Raw genomic sequence first — 21,949 nt, 5'->3', positions numbered from 1 at the left:
TAAGGCACATAAGGAAGTCAGGAAAGTAGACAGGAAACATACAGGACTGATTACTGCTGCTTAAATACAAAAGCTGGAAGACAGCATCAACACACACTGTAACAGAACACATTCAGATGCAAATAATGCTTTAAAACAGATAAATAATAACTTTTCATATAGCTTTACATATTCACTTGATTTAAAAAAAGGCTTTTTGTTTGATTTTTAGTCATATCATTTTTCTCAGTTTCTAGGTACAGCTTTAGATCTGACTGACTAGTTTCAACAAAACCTGACAGAAAAAATTGGTTTTGATCACACCTGTGTGCAGGGAAAGGGAAGAAAAGGACACTGCTACAATTGTGCACCATGGAGGAAAAAGCTTCAGTGACTGTTCAGTCATCAGTACAGCTGCAAGGTTGCCCATCAAAAGACAAGAAGCCATCCAAACCATGTGCTGCCTCTTGCCCTGGCATCATTTAATTAACCTAGGATTGAACTGGGCTTACTGCTAAGTTAGGTGGAAAAAGAGATCAGAAATGGAAATCAGGCATTTTATTTCACTTCTTGAGAAATAAAACCTTTAACCAATGTGCAAACATTCAAAAAAAAAAAAAAAAAAAGGCTTTCTTTCTTTGTACTTTAGAAGCAAAAAAATTCAAAACCCATTACGTGAAGCAGGTATCTAAATCACACAACACTCACTTGCTTCATTCAGTAGGTAAGATGGTGTTTTCCAATTAGTATGTTTAGTTAATTTTTCTCACCTCAAAATGGATTAAGGTTTCATTTACTGAATTATTGAATTCAGTAAGATTAAAAAATTAAAATTAAAACTTAAAATATAAAATGAAATTAAAATTAAAAAATAAAAATCAAATTCAAATATTTACATTTTATACAGAGGATGGCAAGTGTTACTTTCCAATGAGCATCTATACGTTGTTCACAGACACAGTAGGAGTGCTTTCTCGACAGGAATGACCCCATCCTCACAGCATCCTCACAACTAACAGCTTTGTTATTCCCATTTCACAAACAGAGAATAGAAGTGCAGAGAGGTTACAGAACAATGACCATCAGTTTTGAGATAGTTAAAGTCAGCTTTTGTCCCTGAATACTTCATACTTTATAGGGGTACTTAGGAACTTCCTTTGAGTTCTGTAAAAGCTATGAATGCTAATCACTCGTGCTCATCAAGCTCTGTATCCTGACACCATAAACACCCAATTAAAAAGAGCTAGAGACTGCATTAAACTCATTTGAACTCTGGCATTACATGGTAGTACAGGGTTTCCCCAAATTTAATGCCATTTGAACTCATTTCCTTTTTAAAAATTGAGGGAAAAAAAAATATTTAAAAATACTCTGTGACAAGCAGCTATTTATGTTTAGTAATGCATTCCAATGGTTAATTAGTCCAGTAAGAACACACCCCTTTGAAGTCTGAACTTGCTTAATTCTGCTTCCAACCACAGAACTGTGGTATACCTTTGTCAGCTTTTATCAAATACTTCTTCCTCAAGCAGGTACATACTGACTAATGAAGAAACCCTTAACATTTCCTTAGCTAAGCTAAACAAAGTAAGCACCTTCTATCTTAATTACTAAGACTGCTCTCCCCTTCTCCCAGTCATTTTCAGGGCTATTCTCTGGAAGCTGATTTTCTACCACCCTCCCTGGACTGTTAACACCAGATGTACTGCTCCAGTAATGGTTATAGCTAATTATACATACCTCCTTATTTCTCATTCCCTTGCCCAACTACTTTTTAAGTTTTTCACCAGACATTTTAGCTACAGCCTAAAAGGACTGACTTCAAGTGCAACACATATCAGCCATCAACTCCAAATCTTTCAGTCTCAGACTGAGTCTCCCTACTAGTTGTCCAACTCAGTATTCAGTGGCACTGATTCGGCCATGAAATAAGTGTTGCATTATTTTTCATGTGTCCAGTTCATTAGTGATCTAAATCGCTCTGCAACCTTACTAATGTTCTCTTACTCCCAAATTTGTATTTATGATTTTCTAGGTAAGTAAAAATATCTGAAATATTTCTAACACAGTTATTTACAATGACAGCCTTGAATACTGTGTAACCTTAAGTAGCAGAGGTTAATGCAATATATGCAAGAGCTGTCTTAACTCTAGCACGCACCAGCAACTGAGTAACACACGCCCATGTTAGGTTTTACATGTTACTCATACACAACCTTGCGTAGGGATCCATCATGTTTGCAAGAAACCAAATGTCTAGCCACAGCCCTCCTAGAATTCTTAACTAACATGAGTTACTACAGTTTACATTGTGAGGTAAAATTTAACCAATCTTTAAAATACACCAGAACCAACCCATGAGGCAATGCGTGTTAGAGACAGCAATAAATGAAAATACAGTTGAATTTCCATTGAATAAATTGATGGAAACTTTTCAGTGTTCAAGCTTTATTTTCTTCTTACGTAGAATGAATTAGGATCACAATCTTAGGCTACTTCATATCATCTAACTGTAAGACTTCTCTGAATATTAACATTGTCCCTCTGACTAAGCAGGGCAGCACCCCAAACTGTCAAGAGGCTCCAATCCAGCTCAGCTTCACCATTTTAATGAAGAGGAAGGAGGGAGTAGGGGATGTCTAAAGGAGAAGAAAATAGAGAAATAGAAAAATAGTATCTTCCCATACAGCTTCACCCTTTTTTTCAAAAGGCTACATAATATTTTCCCAAAATATGAGTGCATATGCTTCCAAACAATTCTCTCGTGTCTTTTTAAAGCACTGTAAGTACTAGGGGGTACACTAAGTAGGCCACTGTCTTTTGTACCTGAACTTTAAAGGCAAGGGGGTTTAATCTTCTCCATCAAAAGTGTTTAGATATTTCATGGCAGAAGGAAATCCATTCTTCTTAAGTCAGCCAGTTCCACATCTCTGATGTGTACACTTCTGGTATGATAGCTGCTGTGACCTCAGGAATGCCAGAGGAAAAAGGCCTCACCAGCCTTACTTAAGCTTCTCTCTTCAACTTGAGTGATGAGTAGGTAGATTACCCATAGGAGGAAATAATTCTAAGAGTTAAGTCTCAATGACATCTTTTGAGTTGATATGATCCTCTGTGGATCATATGAGGAAGGCACACACACATACTTATGCAGCTTACATCTTCTAAAGCACTTTTTGATCAGTTCTACCCAGTCCCTACCTGGAGTGATTGTCTCTTCCTTTTTATCTTATAGGCAAGTCCACAGACAAGGATTTACTGTGCTGTTTACTGCCCTTTCACCATTAATTAGCATACATTATCAGTCACAAAAGAAATTCAGGCTGCTCATAAGCTTTTTGCTGTATTTTCTACAAACTTAAGTGGAAGAGACAGAGGCAGAAACAGATCTTCAGATCTTCACCTAATCAGAGTAAGCACTAGTTAGAGCAAGCATTGCATTAGAAGGGAACCATCAGGGAGAGCAGTATTTAATGGCACAAAACAAAGTAAGATTTAAGGAAAAAAAGAAAGAAAGAAAGAAAGAAAACAAAGCACTGGAACACAGCTGGAGACTCTTGTAAACCCTTTTTTGAGGACCTAAATAAAAAGTAAAATAAATTAAAAAAGCCCCCAAAAAACCCCACCAAGCAGAATAGCTACTGTTCCCCCATTCCCTAACTATTTTCCAATTAGTACCTACTTGAAGATTCCTGCTAGAATCTTTTTCTGGTTTTCATCTTCCTGTCATTATCATTCTTCTCAGATTCTATAAATTGATACTGTAAGGCAAAAATTTAAGTAAGAAGGAAGAACTTACTGGTATTGAGAACTCCTCCGCCAAATACTTCAACACTGATGCTCCTCTAGCTAAAAAGTTACTTCTCTCTATCAGGTTGCCTCGGAGTTTTGTATCAAATTCCTTTCTGACAACTGAAGCAATAGAGTCAACTATTATGAGTTTAACTTTCTTTGAAATAATTTCTTCTTCCAAAGACATAATCCTTAAAAGAAATAAAAAAATAAAAAAACCAAACAACATTAAAAAACCCAGTCATTGATAATACTATTTACACAATAGAGCCATTTTATACCCTGATGTTGTTTAAAAAGTTTTATTTTAATAAGCTGGAAGTCAGCCCTTCTTTTTCCCCCTCACACACAACCTCCACTAACATCTGCATGTGTTAACAGATTCTGAGGCTCAGTAGGCCACAGAACCAAAACCAGGACCTCTCTGAAAGAGAGTTTTGGAAGAACCTCTGGTTAGCAGCACTATGCAGTACAACCCCTGAATGGCAGACAGCAAGTTAAGCGGACACTGAAAGTATGCCTTTGCGCTCACAGTATCTCATTGCCAAGACCAGAATCCTTGATGTCTGTATATACGTAAGGTCAAGTCTGTTTCCAAAGACAGTATGCCAAACCTAATCCAATGATAGCACACTATAAGCTGTTCTCTAATAAAACTGCACTAGAAGAAGTTACTCCTGTAGTAATTCTCCCACTAACATAAAACACACAAGATGATGCTAAAACATAACATAATTCATTCTCATTGCAAAATGTGTTCACAAATTAACATAAGGTAATAACATGACTGCCAACAACAGCATTCGGGCTGACAACTGTTAAACAATTCCTCCCTCCCACTGCCAGAGGGGTCCCAGTCCCCTGGAAGTAAACCATACTTTGGAGGAGCAAACACCTATTTCAGGAAAACATAACTCCACAATCCAAAACTCGACAAGACCTGTCATTTGAACACTCCCCTTTAAAGGCTTACAGGGATCAGATCATATAGAAATTGTCTATCCAAAATTAGGAAATATCAACTGGATTAGTCATGATATGAAATGAGAAGAGCCAATGTCAGTCTTTCCATAGCAATTTTACTTTGGAGACTGTGCTGTTATCAATGTGAAAATGCCCCCAAAAATATAAATTACTCTTCACAAAACTTTGATATCAAACAAATATTGTTACAAACAATTCAGTCAAAAATTGTTCTTTTTAATTTTTTTAACTCTGGAAAAGAATACCTCTTCAGTACACTGCCACAGGTCAGCTCTCGATACAGGTGGATGCTACGGGTCATGCAGAACAGCTTTTCTTCTGAATCAAAATAAGTAGGGAATCTGTTTGCTGCTATCTCAATCAACCTATCAGAAAAACAGGAGACATAACACTGCAAAAGGAACAATGTGGGATAACAAGCATCAAGTATTCACAAAGCAAACCAAGCACACCTCTGAATGATGAGCAGATACCAAGTAACACTGGAAATCTTTTTCAGAAGAGAAGCATACTTTCACAGTCAAACTGAAATACTAGAAGTCAGAACACCTATGTCCTCTTCCTAGTGATGCTAAGAGTCAGTGGTACACTGGGGAAAGACATAACATGTCTGTATACAAAGAAACAACCTATCACATATAGAAGGAACTGCAAAATTTATAGTTACTGAATGCAAAGTTCTTGTGAGTTTTGTACAAGAGGCTCCACTCAATGGCCAAGCATTCCCCTATTTTAATTATTATATGTAGCTATTATTTTCATTTAAGCAGAAGTAATGCAAACCATCTTCTCTTCCACCTTTATCTTGCAGTGAAATCATAAAAGTGGACCTTGTGTCACCACAGAAATTTAACAAGCCAACAACAAACAGAAGATCTATTACAAGATCCAGACAATATGGAAGTGGGACTGCAAAGAACGGAGTCCACTTCAAGTACTTACACAAGCAGTACATGCATGGAAAGTACGCCTGCAAAAATGAAAATCTTTTCACAGATAATCTCTGTTTAAAAACAAAACCAAGGTCATTTGAATGGGAGACTTTCATTGAAACTATTTCCATTGTGCCAGTTACCTATTTGTAAAAAGGGCTCACAAAATCTTTAAAAATACATACTTTTTTAGAGCATAGCAAAAAAGAAACCCCAAAAACCAACCAAAACAACAACAACAACAACAAAAAAAAATCTGCATTGTGTCACAAACTGACTGAGGCTCCAGCTGCCAGGCAGCTACAACTGAACATCCATCCAGACAGCACAGGTACAACTGGTATGACTTGATATAATGAAATGACTGAACAGTTTAAGTGGCTGCTTCACTGACAGAACTGAATGTGGGGTTCCATGACTAAATGTTCTCCATTACCTTATTAGCAAATTCATGACCCTCCTAAACCATGAATTACAATTGTTAAGCACACTACTATTTATTATGAGAGTAGACTAAGGAAGCATATCAGATAACTCACGATAACACCAAAAGAAGTCAGAAGAATTTAGGTATTTTTATTTGTTGTCAAAATACTTTTATACTCAGAAACTGGGCTTTGAAAAAAACTCTCACACAGATATAAAACTAAACAATTTACTGATGAGACACCAACATTTTCAGTTAAGTGAGATTTTATACATAAAAGCGAGGACATTAAATGGTATACATTTCAGAACTGCTGACTGCCTGCTCACTCTTTGGAAGTCAGTTGGAAGAGGTTCCACCCCTTTGAATACAACACAATTTTATCCAGGTCCTTAAATAAATGGTACAAGAATTTGACTTAGAAACTCATAGTCACAATCTGAGCACTGTATTCTTCCAAACTGAAGATTTTATTTTGTAATGACAAAATACTTAATCGTTTGTACTTTAAGCAGGCATATCCAACTGCCTCTAGCTTGAGAAGAGTGGCATCTAGTGGATGACATCTGTGGGCACAATTTACTGGTTATTTTGATGTTTCTATTTAGGCATCTTTCATTAAAACCCAAAATGTTAAAACTATGTTAGAAACAAGATTTTAAATCAGTTTCATGTGGTTTAAAAATTAGAAACACTAAGCTTGAACGTTAACATACCTATCCTGAGCAAGTGAATTTGTTACAACAGTCCGAATCTCATTCATTAGATAAATTACTACATCTAAACTTGTTCCACAGAACTTCCAGGGACAGAACCTTGTCTTTCCATTTGCACAATTAATCATGCACAGAACATATTCTCTGAAATTAGGGTAGAGGCCCACGGGGTGGAAAAATCCATTTGTTCTCAGCTTTGATTCACAGAAATTTGTACCTAGTGTTTCTTTTTACAAGCAGGAAGTACGGCTAGAGACAAAAGCAAAACCAACAAATTATTTTCTAAATAAGTCTGGTGTGTTTTCAGTTAATAGCTGGCTAGAGTTGAACTGAATCACTGCAAAACTGATGACAGCAGTTTTGATTTCCAGACTTATTACAGCCATTCTATCTACCTGCCCTAGTGTCTGTGTTCTGACAAAGCTGAATGACGGACACTGTCTGCACTGCTACAGCCTTCTCTCACATTCAAGTGAAAAAAATACAAATTACAGAAACCAGTGGCATATGTTAGAAGACCAGCCTCAATTCTGACCACTCTGCTCAGCATTTCTATTAGATTGAAGCAAACTGTCACATTAGAGAATAAGTTATAAGACTATGAAAGTTTGTGGAAGCAAAAAAGCTCCTGTGCTGAAGTAAGACCTGGAAGAATGACAGAAGAAAAGTGCCTTTCAGCAAAGGAAATAAAACATCCGCCTTTAAAAAGTATCTTTCTAGAAGCAGAGTAGCATTATAGGCAGTATGACAGCTACAACTTTGCTAGTCTCAGCCCTAAAGAGCAGCAGGTATACAAACCCTTCTCAGGCTTTCCGTAAAGGCTTTTGTGTTTTACATAAAAATAGTGCCAGATAAACATCTCTCTCCATCAACCCCTTTAAAATAAGTTGCTATGAAATGAGTATTTGCCTTCTTAACCCCAGTGTTCAGAACAACAACGAAACCAAAACCTCTTCTACTCACCATCTATTAATAACACAGGATTACAGAATTATGAGAAAATTCAGGTTAGGAAGAGAACTCAGGAGACCTCCATGGTAACATCCTGTTCAAAGTAGTGTCAGCTATGAAGTCAGAAGAAGGTGCTTGAGGTCCCAAAGCATGGAAGCAGCACAGCCTCTGTAGGCAACCTTTTCCAATTCCTGACTCTTTGGTAAAAAAGCTGTTATATATATCAGCACAGAAATTGATCTCGATGTATGCCTGCTGTCCCCCTGCCATGCACCACTGTCCCATCACCTTGATGGCCTCCTCACTGGTAGAGGACGGCTGCTATTAGAACCCTCTCAAAGCCTTCTCACCTCTAGACTGAGCAAGACCTCAGTCTCTCTGCAAAGGGCACGTGTTCCAGCCCCAACCACCTTGGCAGACCTCTGATGAATTCCCTGCAGTTTGTCATGCCTTTCTCATACTGAAAACCCAAAACTGGACACAGGATCTACATGAAGTCTAACAGGTACCAAGTAGAAGGGGACAAGCACTTCCCTCACTCTGCTGGTGCTGCTCCTTAGCGGTTGCAACACATTATGTATAGCTATCATTTGCAACTAGGCAATACTAAATATTATTTAATACATAAACATTCTCATCCTTAGTAATAATGTTACTTTTACCACATGTCCTTTTTATATCCTACTCATTTTTCAGCAGTTTCATTTTCACATTCACCGGTTTTCTATTGATTAGCATTCACTTTTAAGCAAAAAGTTTTAACTCATCCATTGGGTCCTTAACTGTTTATCTGCATTCCCTACCTATATTTCAGGGACCTGAAATAAAAATTAAGTGGTATGTAAGAAGGGAGCATCAGACTTTGCAGAGCCATTGCTTGAACCGTTTTTTTTTTTCTTTGCTATATTACAATTCGGGTTAAAGTAATTAAAACTTTTGTGAAATTAAGTTAACAAAAACAGGATTAGAAACCCCACCTTCTCATCCATGATAACTTCAAATGATTAAATAATGCAAATACATTTGCTTTGATACTCTGAATTCAGGCCATGGGTATAACTACTATGTCATCTGAAATACATAAAGTATTTCAATGAATCTTCTACTGTCCATTTGGCTACACAAAGATGAAAGTACTGTACTACTTGTCCTCCCCTACATCATTAATAACTTTTGAACTAATTCCAAACAGTGACAAAGGAATACACATCTCCTCTGAATCCTCATGTTTTAGAAAAGTTGGTAACTAAGTAAACTAAACTAGAGCTACCTTTAATGAAATACTGCAAAATTATTTCAACAGTTAACCAGTCACCAACATATGCATTCATCTGTAACTCTCAAGCAGATACAGCGTATAGCATCTCCTGTCCATTCAGCAGTAAGAAGATACTGTAAGTGTACGCATGAGTGGTTTTGGTCGCACGGGAAAAGCAGGAGATACTAGAAGAACCAGAGATGTTATAAAGGGATGGGAATATAGTACTTCATGACCACTAAGGATGTAGGGGAGAGGATAATGCAGAAGGAAATCAGAAGTGCAGAAGGGCAGGGGGCCCCACCCAGCAGAAACAGGATAGAAATCTGAAGGAAAACTGGCTATGTCAGTCCTACTATTCAGACAAAACCCTCAATTTCCTTTGTATTCAAAGTGTTGGGCCTTTACATCCTCAAAACCTTCTTTATGGTAACTCCACAAACTAAACTGCAAAGAAAGATTTCAGGTTCAGGGCTGTTAAGATCAGTTATAAATTAGAGAGTGTGCCAAGCACCTCTTAATTCCACAATTGGAACCTGCTTCCTAATTATTATTAATCATACAAATTAGGAAGTTGAGCAAACCATTCTAGTAAATTACTTTGGTCCCCTACAGAATAACTGCAGACATCAGATGAATGCTTAATAATTACCATATGTATTTACTTTAAAAATGCTTAACTATTGCTCAGAAAATAACTGAAGGCTCCAAGATAAAAGGTGCTAAAGAAGTTGGAAGCATGTGTTTTAGAATTTTGCACCTTACCTCTCAGCACTGAATGCAGACTCTGTGTCAATGTATATAACAGCCCCATCTAGTCCTCCCATGCTTACAGGCAGCGTAGCCAGAACACTTGCCATAATACAAAACTGAGTTTTGCCACAACCTGGTGGACCAGTTATCTGGAAGAAAAAAAGATCAGTAACATAAACAAGAGACATCACATTCATTTTGAATTCTACTTTTAGGTAAGACCCATCAGCCAGAACACCTCAAAGCTACCAGATACCAAAGGAGGGCACAGCCACAAAGAGAATGCAGCCCACAAAGACCAACTTGCAGTTAACTCTTGGATCTGCGCCTTGCAGTCAAACTCATCACTGAAGAATAAGTAGTTCTTGAGACACAACATTATGTTTGTGTTCATTTCTCTGAAATCCTTTATTATGTAGCTCTCATATTTGAGGCTCCCTGTTCCCATCATCCTCTTACAGGATATTCCCCAGAGCCACAACTAGTTCTCTTCCATCTCCTTCTCTGTGCTGCTTTCTAAAATAAAGCAGAGTTGGAATATTCACAGTTGACATTCACATGATGTCAATGGCCTTTAGAGCTGAAAAAGTCCAGAGCTAACAAGTTCACAGCTGTAAATGACTACTTAGGAATCATCATTACCTTGGTTACAACCACATCTCCCTTGGAAATCACAACTGTCATCACTTATCTTATAAAGACTGAATGTTGAGTATGAACCTCATTTATACGTAAGACAAACTTTATCTGCCCAGAGACTACACTCTGCTATGTAGCATGTTCTTTGTCATTGGCATTAGCTCCCTATTACCATATTTCAAGAATGAACACCATTTAAGGTTCAGACTAGCTTGCCAATTTTAAGCTTCCACCTGTGCTGACTGAAAGCTTACTGCAGTTAAGCACATGCAAATACAGCACACTCAACTTGTGTGAAATGGTTCCAGTATGATACAAGAGAAAAGCCACAAGGTTCAAAAGAACACACAGTTTGAAGAGATCCACAGTTTCAGAGCGCAAGATTTTTCTACTAGAGATTGCAGCATGCTGTTCTTTATCCACTGCAGATCTTGCAGAGATTGCAAATGAATGCTGGGCTCTGTGTTCAGATAATCACATGTTCATCACTACTATAGCGGGTCTTTAAATACCATATCACATTGTCACTGCTTCTAGGGAGGGAGACACTGATATCTTAAATACTAAGAGGGCTGAAAAATCAGCAAATGCAAACTTGAAGTGACTTTAAAAACAGAGAGTGGCGAGTTCATTCTGACTCTAGTAGGGACTAAATAATAATGTCCTATAAAAGTAAGCCACCCTGAGGAAGCTAAACTGCAAAACGTAGCATACCTCCTCAAAACAGTGCTGCCAAAACAAAGGCTTAAAACCAGAGCTGTTCTTTTAAATTAAAAAAGAAACCTTTCAACAGACACTCAAAATCAAACTGATTTTCGATCCTAAATGCACAATAGTTTAACTACAGCCTTTCACCACAAGATACTACAGTATCTTTGTAGCTTTGTTTTAAGCAGCAGCAGCATGACTTGGAGCACAGAAAATTTACAGGGAAATAGTGAAGGACTGCATTAGCTACAGTTACACATTAGCTACTGTTAACAGTTGGTTAAAATCTCTTTAATCACTTTTGCCTTCAAACAAGGTCTGAAAACCAAGCCATATCAGTCAACCTACTCCAAACTTTAATTTGACAAGAGAAGCATTAGATTCTTGTTAATTAAACAAGAGAAGCATTAGATTTTTGTTTAGAAGCACACACTGCATTTAACAAATTACAGAACAGGAATCAGTCAATAATAATTTATGCAATTATCTGTCCCCCATCCAGGGTACTTAAATTACAAAATATATCAACAACAGCAGCCACATTTTAATATTAACCCAGAGCATATATAAAAATTGCAGAGGCAAAACATATCCCTTAGCCTGTGATAGCCAAGCAATCTTACCAGCTGTTTCTAGTTAAAAAGGAGATTTGAAATGAATGAGGGGAGGGCATCAATCCAGTTGTTAAATTAAAATGTTCAGACAACTGAGCAGAGACCTCAAGAAACATTTGTAGTTTCAGCCTTGCCTGAAAGATGCATTGGAAACAACATTTATTTCAGTGACCGATGCAGGAGCTAATTCAGAAGAGATGCTATATAAATGTCTGAGGATACAAGCATCCTATCAGAGAAAGACAGGGAATTTTACAGTATGAGGTAGAATAAGGAAGCAAGCCAATGAAGCGAGAGAAAATTTGTATTCCCAAAGGGAACAACACTTCATCTTTCAACAGCATTCCTTTAAAGGGCATCAAAATAGGTTTTTAAATAATCCACAGTAAACAATGTTAAAGAACTACCACATTTAATTTTAGTTAATGCTGGTTCAGCAAGTGTTCTGAACATTACAATCTTCATTTAAAATAACAAGCTGAAATTCCTCTACCATAATTTAAACCGAATGTCTGCAAAAGCCTGCTTAGTTTTATTCTATATTTGCTCTGGAAGAGCAAAAAAAAAAAAAAAGAAAAAAAAATCAAGTCCACCCAGATACAAATATGAAGACTGCAACCATTTTTAATTTATCTCTGCTAATAAAATATACTTTTATTTTTCATTAAGCTATATATTATTTTCTCTGGCACATCTGTAGGGTTTGGACAAAATCACAAGGAGCTAATTCTTCTTCAGCTACCAGGGGATTAAACTCTTCAATATTCACACAGTCATTACTTTAATTTTTCCTCAGAGGAGTTGGCCAAAAGCTGACAGCTGACCACAAAATTTCAGCTATGATTTAATTTCCAACTGAAAACCTAATAGTGGTTTGGAGAAAAAAAATGGTCTGAGACAGTGTAACATAAATCAAATCCCTCTGGCACTCAAAAAGCAAGCGGCTTTGGCTGTAGAAGATACCCCCACAAGTCTTAACCCTGTGGCTCATGTACTCAAATTCCAAGTTTCCAACCACCCTCGTTGCTGGGTAAAGTAACAGGAAGACAGTGATTTAGCCACACCAGTCAGGAAATGACTGCTGCATGCAACATATTTTTGAAAACAACTTCTTTCAGAATACCTGTCTAATAACAAAAAAGGGTAATCTGCTGATCAGCTATGATTCAGTAAGTTGCAAAAGAGCAAATTAAATTATTAAGTTCCAAAAATCACTCGAATCTAAAAAGAATGCAACCTGGAAGTTTTCACAAGCTGCAGTACAGCATCAAAGCAGCAGCGGCAGACACTTGACAGCTTTCTACTAAAATTTCATCTAGCCATCACGCTAAAGAACACTTGCAGTGCTGCCAACTACTTCAGATCTCATGACGCTTGCAACCATGCTTTTAAGTATCTCCATAACCAGGCTTTAAAATGAGAAACTCAGTTTCTGCAAAGTTGATTGCTCTCTGTCTCTACATTTGCTGAGGAACACCCAACATATGCCCTAATCACTTCACACATTTAGCACCTAACAGGCTGCTAAATAGAAGCAACAAACTTTTTTTTTTGTTTTAAGACATCTTTAATCTCTTAAATTAGTCATCTAATTTCTGGAGTCTACCTAGTTCTCCCTATAGCATTTCTAATTAAACAGTTATTATGCATCAGTATTGTCAAACTGCTATAAGGGTGGAACCAAGACCAAGCTACTGGGAGAACGATGCAGAGCCTGCAGTTCTGGGCTCATCCACCAGATGTCTTGTACAGACTTTAACATCTCAGACACTTAGGGAGGCCACCTAGTGAAGGCAACCGTGTTAGGCAGGTCTCTGTACATCTAACCAAAATATGTTAGAAAACAAAACAAAAAAAAAAAAAACCAAAACACACACACACACACAAAAAGTTTGGGTTTGGTTTGGTTTTGTTTGGTTTTCGGGGGGGGGGGGGGTGCTGAAAAAAATTTACAATGGAACACCTTTCCTGTTTCAGTGCTTTTCACTTACTTCACTTACTTCAGATAAAAGGTCAGCCTATCTTTGAATATATTCACTTCCCCAACTACCTTTAAATACATTTATACATACAGAGTATGACCATTCTTAAAACAGAAGTTAGCAACATTTTCTCAGATATTTTATATCTCAAACATTTTTTAAAACATTTATATGTTTTAAGGAAACACTGGGGAAAAAAATTAAAACTGAGTATTGTGATAATCAACCATGCTGAGAGGTATTACAAATTACAGAGCTCTGGAAAACTTAGCATTTGCATTTACTTCCTAGAGAGCGGTATTTTATGCCATCTCAGGAAAATTACATTGGACATCACTGTTTTGAGGTCAACTGCTTGCAGAACTTGCTTTCAAATAAAACAATAAATAAATAAATAAATAAAAATAACATGAAACCAAAACCTAGAACTCAAAGGTTAGCTGAACTCCAGTAAAACTCCCAGCATGTCAACCACTTCTTTTCCTGGATGGCCCCTGGAGCAAAGCCATGTACATGGCAATTGGCAAGCTTAAGTCTCTCAGTGCTCCAGAGCCATTCTACCTGGTCTTCAAGCAAGAACAGGTCAGACAGACTGCACTGCTAGCTGAGTGATAGCTACACTTAGGGATTAAGAAAAAAGACAAATACTCATGACATTCAGCAGCCTTGTAAGTTAACTGCATGGCTCTTATGACTCGAAAGGATCACATCCACTTTTTTTTTTTTTAATTGGAGAAAAAATATTCCAGGATCCTTTAATGAAAACTTCTACACTCTGGCCATCTTAGTCAAAATTGCCAAGCCACAGGAAGGAAGGCAAAGTAGACTGTGTTAACCTACAGAAGAGTGACATCCTTGTTTTGGGCACCACTCATAAGCCATTCACAGGCTCAAGGGCAAGTCAGCACATCACAAAAAAGGCACATCTCTGCTCTACTTCTTTCTCCTACCTATGCAGCAGTGGCTGTACATTTCAACTAAAGAAGCACAACTCAGAAGTTTAAGCAGCCTAAGCAAGTGAACAACCATTCTCTGCCTCCACTGAGGAATACTGGACCAGATGGAAATTTCAGAAAGCCAGGTACCAGCTGCAAGTGAACACAATTTCTTCCCAAACATATGCTGTGCTATTACATCAGTTGACTGCATGAACAATAATCCAAAATAACAGGAGTCACACCTAGTGCGGCCATTGCTTTGCTGATAAAAGTATTTTTAGGCACTAAAACCTAACCTCCTGCTGAAAGACTCTATCCTCAACAGCAGTACAGTTATAATCGCAGGATCTACATATCCTACTGCTACGTATCAGAACAGCTTCCTCTTCTTCAATGAAAAGGAATTTAGCCAGCCTTTTCTCCCAGAATTTAAAGACTCGTAGTATTCATTTTAAGATTAAATTCTTCCAATCTGCTTTGCATACAGTAAATTGGTAACAAAGCTAGGCCTAAATAGGAAGAAAATAATAATTGTGACAGATCAATGTAAGTTCATGGATGCTTTCTTAATAATTTTCATGAAGACCTGAATGGTGTATTTCCCTGTACATCTTATAAAAAAAGAAATACTCAGACTCTTTAAAAAGCAATATTCCCCCATTACCTATGAGTTTACTAGAGCAGAAACTGTTATAATCTAAACTCAGCATTGCTTAAATACTAATATGCTTTAAGTCACTACACACTCCATAAGTGTTTTCTGAGATAAAAACTAACCCAGTTTTGATTACAGGGTGTGGAAAAAAATATTTTCCTCAGAGTAAGATTTTTGTAATTTCTCACTTCTACTCCTCTACTGTGGTAATTTGCCACAGTAGACAAGGAAAAGCACTTGGTAGGGACAGCTAATATGTTAATGGAAAAAGATGGTTTCAACTTATCTAAATTCAGAGCATGAGGCACACAAGACATTTCAAGCACACAGCCGAGTTCAGAACTTTAAGGTGGCAAGTATGGCTGACTGCATAAAACCAATATCCACTGAGTTATGGATTCTGTCTCTACTAAGGACCTACAATGCATGGCAAGGAGAATAACATCAGAATAGGGCACACATTTATTGATACTCACTCCAATATACACACTTCTCCACTTCCTTTGGTAGTTTAGCAAATTCCTAAGACAGATATTACATCTTTGTGTTTTTATAATACTCAGTGACTCCTACAAACACCTACACAAACCCTGTCTTTCCAGATTATAGCAACTATGCAAGTTACTATCACTTTCTGCAAGGCCACAGAGAAATCCAGGCACTAGAAGATGAAGTCTTCTAGTCTTACATGTCCACTGGTCATGAAAGAAAATTCCAAGCAAAAAAGTAGTATTGCATCTGAAGTCCAGAGTGAGAGTTATAGATACATTGCAACACTGCAAACTGCATATGCATGTGCATATAATAGAGCCTTTAATTCCGGTCTTTCTTAACAAAGAATGTGTTATATATTTATTGCATAAATTAGTTATATATTACAGCTCTGTAAAGTCATTCTCATGACTATATGCGTCACACTTTTGTCCTGATTCCTTATGGTACCTTCATAAAAACTAATGACTTGGTAAAGTCAGAATAAGTTAGCATTAAAAGGGCAGGCTCCTGATTCAGCACCTTGTGCTCTGACCACAAAACCACTGCAACTCTCCCACTGTAAAATCCAGCCAACAATTCTCCCAAATTTCCTGCAAAATTTTCCACCTTTTCAATGGAAAATAAGGTCACCAAATTTTTTAATTCCTTCATTTTCCCACTTACCCGACATCCTGGGAGGAGGGGGCAGGGGGGAAATAAGTCATCAAAAAAGTACAGCCTCCATCAAACAAAAGTAAAAAGCCCTTCTCCTTGAAAAAATTTGTGTATGTTGTGTATAAAGCACCTTTCACAAGACAAGTATAAGATGCAACCGCAGGAAAATGTATTAAACAAGTTACCTCTGTGAGGGATCCACAGGGCACTCCACCATGCAAGACTTTATCCAAACTATGCAGTGTAGTAGATAAAAAGGCTGAAGAGGGATTGACAGACTTCCTCAGTTTCATTTCATAAGCCTACAAGAGGAGGAGGGGAAAGGCAAAAGAAAGCAAACACACAAATCAGAAAATATCTTTTTTTTTTATTATTTTTATGGAAATCATAGAATCACAATCAACTAGGCTGGAAAAGACCTTTAAGATCATCAAGTCCAACCAAGTAGTAAACTTCTTACATTTGCTTTCATCAACCTTTTATGGTTTCATCATGGTTTCATCAACCCCTTTCATGGGTTTATATCCCATTTATAGTTGACAGAGTAAATGTAAAAGTTTATCATGTCTTCCTCATCGCAGTATTAAGTAATAAGCCTTTAATAATGATATGTCAAAGGATTTCTGTGCTTCTACACAAGGCTTGCTTTCAACCTGTAAAACTCCAACTTTAAAACAAGTAAACACTATACATGTCACTAGTGACCAACACAAAACACTACATGAAACCTAAAACAAGAACTTCCTGGCCAACATTTATTACCAATTTGAAACTACCTGGATTGAAAGAAAGGTTTGCGAAAGATTCCAAGTCTCTGACCAAGCCTGAGGTGATCTCAAAGCCATTCATAATTTTCCACTTTTGTAAGGAAGGCTGGTCAAGAAGACAAGACAGGTATAGAACTGAAAATAGTTGGGACTGGACTAAGATCAGAATTCTAGTTCATAAGCATTATTTTCACTCAGGGGATCGATTTAAACCAGAAAAAGAAGAAACAAAAAAAATGCAAATGCTGATCTGGAAACACCAGAACATGAGGTTTCCAAAAGAAACAGGTCTTGCTTACATCTTGCAGACATATGCCAAAACTGACGCCAAAACTGACACAATCATCAATCACTGAGCATCCTGAACATCAGAAGTTTGATTTGATCCAAAGCTTGTTGCTGTAGTTAGTTAAGAGTTCCCAAAGGTTTCAGACTCCTGTCCCAATAACAGAGATTCTCAAAGCTGTGTCACAGTGTACTCCCGTAGCCTGCCATGACTGACCACTCCAGAACACCAGATTTCTCTATGACTTACAGAAATGCAGGCATCAGATTTACCCCAGTCTTAAGATAGTCTGCTGGGAATATAGTGTACCATGGAAGCACCTCCATATGATTCGTCGACAGCTAGGTAAATAACCACACTATTGAATCCTATACGGTTTAGTCCATACTTGTTGGGCCAGCAAGTGAGCTTTTTTGTTGAAGCTGATCAGAAAAGCTTCCAGCTAGTTTTACCAGACGGCTGAGGGACAATAGCTTGTACCTTCCTTTTTTTATGCTACAGTTCTTCCCTATGTTATGACAGGTAGCATATTAGAGCAATATCTTCTGAACTTCATTCAGACCTTCTCCGTTCTTCAGTTCTACTGAGGAGAAATAAACTTGAAAAATAGTTTTCAAGACACAGAACAGGCCAATACAAAAACCAATGAATTCTACCTCACTCAAAAGGATCAGAGTTTTATGTTCATGTTCACTTTAAGGGTGAATACTGCACTAATTAAGAAGTATTTGCAACATAGTTCTATAATTTTTTTGTTCAACCTTTGACAGGACTTAAACCCCACAGACTGGGAAAAAAAACCTAACCCAGAGAACATGGAAACAATATTCTAGTCTACATTTCCTGCCTAACACGAACTCTAAAGTTTTACCCTGTGATTTCCATATTTAACCCAGAAAATGAGGGTTGAATCAGACTTTCAGTAAAAAAATAAAGGAAAATTCAACAGTTAAATCAGGAATCCAAGTGAATGAAAAATTATCACATCCTCAGATGATCTTTTCAAATGGTAACTTATGTCAGTTTCTAAGGATTTTTTCATTACTTCTCATTTCAGGGATTTATTTTTTAATTTATCTTCCAGTCACTGGATCCTGTTCAGCTGGACTCTAGAGACATCTAATATAATTATCTTTTTCTCCTCAGCATATCATGTGATCAAGTCACCCCTTCACTAACTTCTAAGCTCTGTAAGCTTCACTCTGTACTTTATACTGTGGGGCAAGTTTTCCAGAAATTAGAGTTCTATTTCAGATCTTGACATACTCAAATTTTGCTCGGTGCTTCCCAACTGTTGTATCTCAACAGTATTTTCCCCTTATTTGTAACTCCTATTATCTATTTACTTTTTTTACTCGAAGACATTGTCAAACATTCTTGCTGTATCAGTCATGATGTTACATCAGTCACTCTCACTTGAAGTCCATTTGAAATCCTGTGTTTGCAGAGATTCAATCCACATCCCCTAAAAATAGCCAGCATCCTCTGTTCTGGAACTACAGTTCCATATTTTATGCATGTACATAGCTGGTTGTAGCTGGAAGTGTTCAGAAACTGTGCAGATGAGGCCCTCAGAGATACAGCTTAGTGGTGGTCTTAGCAGTCCTGAGGTAATGGTTGGACTTGATTATCTTGGAAGTCTTTTCCAACCTAGCTGATTCTATGATTCTATCAGCTTGCTCTGTATTAACAGTCCTTGACAACTGCTGTCTGATAAGCTTCAGTATTTAGCCTGGAGAAGAGAAGGCTGTGTGGGGACCTAATAGCAGCCTTCCAGTATCTGAAGGGGGCCTATAGGGATGCTGGGGAGGGACTCTTCGTCAGGGACTGTAGTGACAGGACAAGGAGTAACAGGTTAAAACTTAAACAGGGGAAGTTTAGATTGGATATAAGGAGGAAATTCTTTCCTGTTAGGGTGGTGAGGCACTGGAATGGGTTGCCCAGGGAGGTTGTGAGTGCTCCATCGCTGGCGGTGTTCAAGGCCAGGTTGGATGAAGCCTTGCGTGGGATGGTTTAGTGTGAGGTGTCCCTGTCCATGGCAGGGGGGTTGGAACTAGATGATCTTGAGGTCCTTTCCAACCCTAACTATTCTACGATTCTATGATTCTATCTGTCCAGCTTCTTGACAAAGAAATTTGATTGAATGGTGATATGTAATTAGCTCGCTTTTAATCCATTCAGTACAAGTCATATTAATTCTGCATATCGCTAACTTTAACAGCAAGTTTGTGAATTTAAAGTTTTACAAAGTTACTATGCCAGATACACATCGTAAACATTGACAGGGCTTTTTTATTTTTCAAGGAAAACCAAACAGGCTGCATTGACACAGGTCAGAACTGTTCATGTACTGTCTATTCTAGGAAAACCCCATTTCTGACATCTTTTCACTCAAATTCAAAAGAAAACAAAATCCTGCCCCTACATTGCATCTAACATCCATTTCCTTCTTGCACATGGCCCAGTTAGGCTACCTGTAGCCTAAAACCACACTACAGCTCACTCACATGGATGGAAAAAATCCCCAAGTTACCTTCAGGATCATTACACTTCTTGACACACATTTTACATCTAAAGCCAATTTATACTGACGTTCTTATTCTCTGCTTGTTTTTAAACAACGCTTCTGTGATTTTTTGTTGTTTTGTTTTTTTTTCTTTGCAGGGTCCAAACCAGAAGCAATGTTTAGATGCTGGATTGCAAGACAGAATGACATATTTCCCTACTCTGAGAGAACTAATTCTGCAAGCCTGAGCAATCTCTTGAGGCTATAAAGCCTAATAAAAGTCACTGCATCAAACTAAAGTGCCTCAGAAATCTACATTTAAAAATAGAAGTATTATTTTATTGTGCAATTAAACTGAGACATTGCAAACCTCCCATGTAAAAGATGAGTTACCTTTTTCCCAGAAATTGCATCAAAACCAGATGCAATCAACACGCACACACTTACTGTCTGCATTTTGGGAGCACAAGCTCGGCTGACTTTACAAAGAAGCTTCTGCACATCATAGTAGCTCTGTCCCGTCACTTTCATTAGCTCCAAGAAGGAAAGACATAAAAAATCCTGAAAAATGACAGAAGAGATCAGAGACCATAACCTAGAAATCAAGATTGAGGACTAAACTATGCAATATACACAACTAGATGGTAAACCCATGAAATGTATACTGTGCTATGTCATACGCTGCTATGCTATAACTGTCCTAACTTTCTCTGGTATCAGTACCTTAAAAGAAATTGTATTTATATTTTAAAGAACATGGAGTCAAAGGACCAAACATTCAAGAGCTGTGTAATAAAAATTGCAATAGCACCTTTTTGCCCACAGAAGTCTCTATCTACCCAAAAGTAACATTCAAAACACAGCATGTCTTCCAGATCGCAGTCCTAGGCCTAGATCCTGCATTTGTAATGCATACTACTGAAATATATATGGCCTCCTGGCTCTCTTTAGGTGAGTGCATTCGTAACAGCAACTTCAGAATGTACTGCACAATCAACCCGTAACTGACAGTGTAACTTCAAAGCATGTTCACACACTAGGTTATACAGTATACATGTGTTTTGTGAAGTGTTCACAAATTAAAGTCTTACCCGACACAAGTAGTAGCTGCACACCCCTGCTAAAATAAAGCAACTTTGGGCTCTTTAGAAGTGAAGGTAGTACGTACATAGAAGCTTAAAAGCTTTAGTTGGGCATCTATCTTTTTAAAGATGTATTTTTACAAGCCAGCAAGCCAGATGGAGTGTGCAATGCCCCTATTTTATAGAAAGTAAAGCTCCCTGTAAATTAAACCTCAAAAAAGTAAACAGTACATGCATAAAAACACAGAAATAAAAACCAAACCTGGACAAACAAATAACCAACCCCTCCAAAACCCCCGCCCCACAAGTATAAAATAACCCTTTCACCTGACAGGTAGTGATCTGATGGCGACTCAGCCTTTCACACAGCTCCTGAGACAACCTTGCTCTTCTGAGTTTCTTAGCAGCCATGATATCCAATCTACAAGGCAAACAAAACAAAACTTTGAAAGATGCTTAGAATATGATTATGTGGACAATTACACCCACTCCTGCTAAACAACAGTAAAGTTGGAGCACTTGCATGTGTACATACATGCTCATATAAAAACTAATGTGATACATGTAAGTCTATGTTACATATCACTCTGAAAGCAGTTATGTTAAATTATATCCCCTCAGATTTGACCATGTGTGAGATCATGACAGCAGAGTCAGCAATGTTTACAGGACAGGTGGCTTTGGGACATAAGAAAGCTGGAATTTACTCAGTGGTAAACTGAACAAGAACTCCTCATGCTATACAGCACTGGAAAGAAATAAAGTTCTCTTTGGATGCCTAAACACAAACAATAACCACAGTAAGTACTTAGCCCTATAACATATACTGCT

At 37.6% G+C, this 21,949-nt stretch overlaps 1 protein-coding gene across 4 annotated transcripts in view; it reads right to left on the bottom strand.

Moving 5' to 3' along the window:
- The window catches only part of RAD51B (RAD51 paralog B), a 430,051-nt gene that overhangs the window by 367,459 nt on the left and 40,643 nt on the right, over window positions 1-21,949 (bottom strand). For all 4 annotated transcript variants that reach the window (XR_010614163.1, XM_065686722.1, XM_065686724.1 and 1 more), the window contains exons 2-7: window positions 21,446-21,539; window positions 20,484-20,597; window positions 16,663-16,779; window positions 9,805-9,941; window positions 5,001-5,120; window positions 3,779-3,962 (exon numbers count right to left, since the gene is read on the bottom strand). Coding sequence is in view for 3 of the 4 variants with exons in the window: in XM_065686722.1 (XP_065542794.1) it covers window positions 3,779-3,962; window positions 5,001-5,120; window positions 9,805-9,941; window positions 16,663-16,779; window positions 20,484-20,597; window positions 21,446-21,529 (756 nt within the window). In the remaining variant the exon portion in view is untranslated. The remainder of the gene's footprint in view (window positions 1-3,778; window positions 3,963-5,000; window positions 5,121-9,804; window positions 9,942-16,662; window positions 16,780-20,483; window positions 20,598-21,445; window positions 21,540-21,949) is intronic.

The sequence above is a fragment of the Lathamus discolor genome, chromosome 6 (assembly GCF_037157495.1).
Source record: "Lathamus discolor isolate bLatDis1 chromosome 6, bLatDis1.hap1, whole genome shotgun sequence".
NCBI classification, from domain to species: Eukaryota; Metazoa; Chordata; class Aves; order Psittaciformes; family Psittacidae; genus Lathamus; species Lathamus discolor.
This window is presented reverse-complemented; position numbering and strand designations above follow the sequence as displayed.